Here is a 7218-nt window from a genome sequence, read left to right as displayed (position 1 = left end):
GTCGCGCGGTTCCAGACTGTAGCGCCTAGAACCGCTCGCCCACTTCGGCCGGCTTCCCTTTTCTATTCTTCCCTCCACAACTGCAGTTAGTGTTACCTGAACGAAATGCCACAGTTTTCTTATTTAAATCATTTGCACGATAATACAACGAAGAAAATTTACAGTTGTGTCTTTCACAAACAGATAAGTGCGTGGAATGTCTGCGACATGGAACTAAATTATTATAACAGGGCCACGCTTGCGTAAGGCGTGTAAGTAGCTCCTCCGGACACCCGGGGCTCTCTCCAGTTCCGTGTGATATGGTGGCCAGGCAGGCAGTTGTTTTCCGACAGCCAATCAGCGCGACGCGACAGTCGGTGATAAGGCGGTGCGCGCCTCCCAGACCTCCCTGTGTGGCCGACCTCCCCGAACCGTGAGCAATAGAGCAGCCAGTGCGCCAGCAGGCTCCGAGGGATACAGGCGCTACCTAACCATGTCTGTCGTACGAGTAACAGCGCGCGCCTTCTCCACGGCGAGATGTCTTCTCAAAGGTGCGTGAAGGCTTCATCTACTGCTCTTAGTGAGACATTTCCTACTATGATTCTCTCAGCACAGCCTAATTTAATTCGACTACATTCCATTTTCAATACTCTGTGTGGTATACGTTACTGCCGTGGTCTTCTGTCCTAATACTGTTTTGTTGCAGATCTCAACGCTAGTCGATCCGTGCAATCCCACTGATCTCTACACAATTACCGCAACCTATACTCATAAGAACCTGCTTACTATACTCAAGAGTAGCTATCTCTCTATAATTCGCACCCAGTTGAAACCTCTTCATTACCAACTTAGCCATTCGGGAATGACATCAGGCTGTATTTGTCAACCGTTCCCTTTCTTTAATCAAAATGTGCCACGAACTTCTTTTCATCCCAATTCCATTTCGTATCTCCTCATCAGTTATCTGATCTACGCATCTAATCTTCACCATTCTCCGGGAACACCATGTTCCAGAAACTTTCATTCCCCTCTTCTCTACACTGTTTAGCCGGCCGGGGTGGCCAATCGGTTAAAGGCGATACAGTCTGGAACCGCGTGACCGCTACGGTCGCAGGTTCGAATCCTGCCTCGGGCATGGATGTGTGTGATGTCCTTAGGTTAGTTAGGTTTAAGTAGTTCTAAGTTCTAGGGGACTGATCACCTTCGAAGTTAAGTCCCATAGTGCTCAGAGCTATTTGAACCATTGTTCTACACTGTTTATCCCACACATTTCGCTTCCCTACAATGTCTTCAGAAAATACTTCCTGACTATTAAGAGTATATTTGATGTTAGAAACTTTGTCTTTTTCTGAAATATCTTTCTTGCTGTACCCAGTCTGCATTTTATTACTCTCCACTTTGGCCATCATCAGTTATTTTGCTCACCAAATAGCAAATCTCGTCCTCTATTTTTAATGCATCATTTCCTAATCTAATTCTCTCAGCATCGCCTGATTTAATTTGACTTCATTCCATTACCCTACTTTTACTTTCGTTGATGTCCGTCTTATAGCCTCTTTTCAAGACACTGCACATTTCATTCAACTGCACTTCCAAGTCCTTTGAGATCTCTGAGAGAATATTACCATGTCGTTCGCATACTTCAAAGTTCTCTTTCTTTTTTTCTCCCTGAACTAGTTCCCTGTCCGTCTTCCCCTTGATTTCCTACATAGCATGATCCAAGTTCAAACTGAAAATGCCGGTGATAGGATACAGCCCTGTCTCACTCCATTCTGAACTACTGCCCATCTTTCATATCCGACTATAACACTTATAATCTGGTTTCTGTACAAGATGTAGATAAACTTTCGCTGACTGTATTGCATCCCTGCTACCTTCAGCTTTTCAACCAGTGCTTTCCAGTCAATATCGTCAAAAGATTTGTCTATAAATACTGTAAACGTTAGTTTCTCTTTCTTTAACCTAACGTCTAAGATAAGTCATAGGATCAGTACTGCCTCGCGTTTTTCCTACATTTCTCCGAAAATAAGAGCGATATTTCCGAGCTTGGCTTCTACCCTTCTTTGCATTCTTCTGTAAATAATTCGCGTCAGTACTTTGCAACCATGACTTATTATTCTGATGGTTTGGTAACTGTAATTGTATCAAAAAGTCAACAAGATATTTCAGCCATTCCAATTGTTTGACACACTGTAGTGATGGGTCGTGTACACCTTCCCGCTTCCTTGTCACGGTAGCAGAAGCACAAACTTCAGACGCTTATTGAACCCTCATAGGTATAAAACTGATCATTCTCCTGAATCAGTGTTACAACTCTGCTTCTGCTAAATTACCTCACATTTCGTATATTAAAAATTAATGTTGATTTCAGGAAAATACAAACGTATCGCGGAAATATTTCGGATTTCTTCCTAAAGGAGAAAACGGCCAGCAACCTGTTCTGATATTAATAAAACTTGACGAATGTTTCTAAGTGCTATAAAATAGGAAGTCTTCAGTACACTTTGCTTCAACAACGCTACGGAGCTCTTCGTAAAATGTGCAGTGCAAACTGTACGTCCTGTTGTGTTTTGTTCTTCTCATCTCAATCTTTACCTCGCAATGAGCTTGGCTAAAACAATCTCTTGTTATCCATCTCCTCGTTGCCTTCTTCCTCCCTTGCACTTGTGCTACGGTGGTGCAGGATATCCTGTTTGCTCTGAACACTTTCTAATTTTGAATAATGCTGTGTTATTTCTGTGGTCGTATGTAATTATTACCGCCGCGCCGTTTGTTAGACACAACATAGGAAGAAACATCGTGAACATTATCCACCTTGCGAATCGTGTACATGTCTTCTTGTATGTTTTCCACGACTTAACTGTTTGTGAGACTTTTTTTACCAAACGTTGTTAATTCCGCTTGAGGATTGCAGTCAAGTCTCGCACGCCTCCCTGTCTCGGAAACCGCCGCATTGCTACGCTTGTGAGCACAACAGTCGTTCTATATCAAAGATTTGTGCAATGTAGAATGTTTTAAGTTACCTCTAACTTACATTATTGCAAACCTTTTGACATACAATCTCCGTTTCCAGATACTGTTGTGCTAACTCGGAATTCGAGTTGAAGGTAATCCGACGAGGAACATAATACAGTTTCTTCGTTTCTATTCTGTTCTACAATCTCACGTGTGAAAATATGGTCTTGGCAGACGAGATATTAATTAGCAAGTACTTCTACCTACCTCTGGAGTATCTGTCGAAAATGGAAAACGAAAAGGGTTACGGACGTGTCAGAAAAACCATTTCGGTATTGCCTGGAGTGTTGTAGAAAAACTGCAATAATAACAATTCAAGATACAGGCAATTATACCTCAATTCCGCAAATTTCGGCCAAGGATATTTCGTTTCGAAGTCTTTACGCGCAAAGACAGTAATCACAAGACCTTATCGTTTCCAAGACTTATTCCAATTCCTGAAGTCGCTATTATGACGCCTAAAACGTGAACTTCCGTCGGAAGCTGTCTTGATGAGAGTGATGATCAACGTAACTTTCAAGTCGACAACTACTTTGTGCACTCGTACCTGTTATTTATGCCGTATTATTATTATTGTATTATTATTACTGTGTTTTTAGAACATTCTGTATGATGTCTCCTGTTCTGTCTTGAGCGGAGTGTTTATGTTTTGTCATGTAGATCTCTGCGGTGAGTGGTCGTGATTGTAGTACCGCGTTTTTCGTATCGACGGTTGCAGGGAGAGGGCCAGAAGCGATGCCAGCGTTTAGTCCGCTCTACTCGAGTAGTGGCACTCTGGCCGATAGGCCTAACGCTACAGGGAATCAAACGCCGGATGACTGGACATTTCGTTGCTCAGTGCGTCGAAACAGCAGAGACAAGTGTGTGCGACCTGTCCGCTCTACTCGGCAAAGTCCGCTGTGCAGGGAGTGACCTGACTGCGCGTGCGCACTGCAGCGCTCAGTTGTTATTACAGGATTTTATTACGTATTTGTCTCACCGAGAAGTTTCTATAATAAAATAAACTCCATTATTCTTTCTTGTTGACGTTTCCAAAGCAGAAAAATTTACGAACAAGTATATTTCAAGAAGGGTCTGAATATGGCAAAAAGGAGGGACATGCCGATCAACATCGCATTGTGTACAGCATTAAACTGATTAATTTCGTTTTTTATTCTTGTTGCACACGTAGCTTCTTTTCCAAGTAGGCTTTCTTTTATTGAGGGTTCAACAGCGCTTGGAAAGTGACTTCCTCCAAGCCGTCATGGATTTTCCTCGCCTGATCGACTCATTTAGTAATTTCCATTTTTCGGGGTTATTTCTTTAAAATCTCACGAATGAGGCTGAGCTGGAATTCGGCGATTCGAGTACTGATTCAGAAACATAACCTATAACATAACAAGGGAATTTGGTGCGCATATGTCTGAGGTACAGAAAAAGGTTTTCTTACCATTTTACTGTTTGGCGCATACATTCCTCTTAGCTAAGTAAGATACAGTGGGCGCTATTCGTCCACTGCACTCATAGTCTCGTTTTACCCAACGGAAATTTTGGTTTCAGTTTTTACGAAATCGGTTTGGCAGTCCATTTTCCTACATAATGTAAGTTCAGCTGTATGGATGTGGTTAACAGACATGACTGTCTTCTGTTATAACATGTCACAAATATTTACTGAGGCGACTTCTAAACATATAATTCCGACGTTAGCACTCTTTACTCGATCAGCTACCGTCGCATACACAGTCAAGCGAAAAATTTTCGACACTGGATCCACAAAAAATTAAAAAAAACCGTTAAGGCGGTAGTTTTACTGCTTCAGGTGTGTTGCATAGTCTCACGCTTGAGTAAAGCGCTCAGACCGAAACTGTCAGGAAAGACCTACTGTGGGTTGGTATTCAACTCGCGCTTGACATTGGCCGAATGTAGTTTCCTTTTGCAAAGCGTTGGCAATTCATGTGAATTTCTGTACTTTGTCGTTTTGTAATAGGTCCTTATGTAACACCAAGTCTCGTAAGCTACGATAAGTTTTTTTTTTTTTTTCAGAAAAGAAGTCTACGTTTTGCATTTCAGTCAAATAGGGCAAATTTGCACGCGTCCTTCGTTTATTTCGGGGGTCAGGGTGTACGGGACAAAGTTTGCACACATTTTTTCTTTCATAACGTTTTGAAGAACTTCTTGAACACGTGATTTAGAGATGTTGCTCCATTGCGAATTGTGACACAAAGACGCTGACACCTTACTGGTCGCACGTCCACTGCTTAGCATTGCCTGCGCACAACCGACTGGTCGAGCGCGCATCTGTTATTCACAGTTGTTAGTTCAATCTGTCACCGTCGTTACTGCGCGGACATCGCTTATAAGCCAGAAAAAAAATCAGTCTCGGAACATTTTGGACAGACGGTGTACACACGTTGCTACCGCTAGAGGCACGCGGGTTGTGCGCGGATATACAGGGTGTATCAAAAAGAATCATCCGATTTGGCACGTCTATATTTCTGAAACTAATGAACATATGCAATGAATTTTGTTTTTTGATTAACGGGAAACTCAAAAAGTTCTTTTTCGTAGCTTTTCCTAGGTGTCCAATATGCCCCCCTTAAGGTGCACGGCGTATATCAATGCGGTATTCAAATTGTTCCCACACTGCAGCGAGCATGTCTTGACTTACAGCTTCCACAGCTGCTGTATGCGATGTCTCAGTTCATTCACTGTTGTTATTAACGGAGGCTCATGAACAGAGTCTTTTATAAAACCCCACAAGGAATAATCACAGACAGTCAGGTCCGGCGACCTTGGAGGCCAGTAATGTAAGGCTGAATCATTTGGTCCAGTGCGACCAATCCATCTTTTAGTAATCCTTTGGTTTAAAAATTTCCGAACTTCCAGATGCCAGTGTTACTATCTGGCGGGAACCATGTAAAACTCGAGAGTTTGCTCTTCCCAACAGTACGTTGTTCACGCACGTATCTCAAATACCATAATAGTTATGATCTTTTTAAATCGGATGATTCATTTTGATACACCCTGTATAAATAGCTGGCAGTTAAAGTGTTGAACAGCGTCACTTACAATCATTCCAAGAGGTGTTACTGAGTGGCATACGATTTAATACAGAATAATGACGCGCAGTCGGCTGACGGTGAATGCAACCTCTTCTTGTCTCCCCGACAGTCCAAAACTTGTGGTGCAAATTTCATGCACCTTCTGGTTTAGAAACGGTTAGCTTCGTGTCTACGAGTGGCGACCTCGGTAAGCAGAAGGCTTGTGGCGACTTGGTGTGGAATTTCTCTATAGCCTATGTTGATTTCTGTTCCAAGTTGTTCCTGTTTGCGCTGTAGCAAAACGGAGATATGAAGAGAGCCAATATTGTTTCATTCGTATGTCGCAGAAGCGATTAAGGCAGCGAACGAAATATGCCGAAGGGCAATAAGTGGCAAGGGAATATTTACGAATGGTAAGTTTCGTAGACGTCATAGACCTGTTGACCAAAAGGAAGCAAAAATAATAAGACTTCATGAATGGAAAGGGTGCGTATTTAAAACAAGCTTAGACGAATATGATGAAGAATGGCAGAAACAGCTTGTATAAAATCGAACTGGAGAATAAATAGTAGAAGGGATCGTGATATAATTATCGTATCTAGGAAATAGTATTTCGCACGACGACAGAAGCGGGTGTAAGAAGACGATTCGTACAGATGAAGATAGTTTTCTTTCAGCAACAGCTTGACTGGTACCGAATACTGACACGGATCTGAGAAATAGGTTCCTGCGAGTGTATATCTGGGCCGCAGCCTTGTACGGAAATGAAACCCAGAGAAGAGGAAACTGGGAACATGTGGAAATTTGATGCAAGAGAAAGGTATCAAAAATGAACTGAGCTGATGAGGTAAGTAATAGAGACCTACGAGAGAGAATCAGCCAGGAAAATGAGTCTAAGAAAATCTATTACCCTAACAAGGTACAGATGACTGAGGCATCTGCCAAGATATATAGCACTAGTATTATCACTGGAACAAGCAGTAGAACAGAAAATTGTGTGGGCAGAGAAAAAGAGTGGAATATGTGAAACGTATTAGAAAAGATACTTGTTGCGATGACTACGTAGAAATTATGAGCAGGACAGCACATGCACTGACTGACAAAAACTGAAGTACCAAGAAGACATGGTCCGACGTCAATGCACATTTACGCAAGCTGCCTAAAGGTGTGTGGCGGAGGATACTTCTGATATCACTAACTGATC

The 7218-nt window shown here is 42.3% G+C and overlaps 1 protein-coding gene across 1 annotated transcript in view; it reads left to right on the top strand.

Moving 5' to 3' along the window:
- Positions 1–400: 400 nt before the first annotated feature.
- LOC124624016 (ornithine aminotransferase, mitochondrial) overlaps positions 401–7218 on the top strand; it is an 81649-nt gene continuing 74831 nt past the window's right edge. The window contains exon 1 of the mRNA XM_047149080.1: positions 401–530. Within this exon, the coding sequence (XP_047005036.1) occupies positions 473–530 (58 nt within the window). The 5' untranslated portion in view covers positions 401–472. The remainder of the gene's footprint in view (positions 531–7218) is intronic.

This window comes from Schistocerca americana, chromosome 1, assembly GCF_021461395.2.
Source record: "Schistocerca americana isolate TAMUIC-IGC-003095 chromosome 1, iqSchAmer2.1, whole genome shotgun sequence".
NCBI lineage: Eukaryota > Metazoa > Arthropoda > Insecta > Orthoptera > Acrididae > Schistocerca > Schistocerca americana.
Note: the sequence above shows the minus strand (reverse complement) of the source record. Positions and strands in the feature narration are given on the sequence as shown.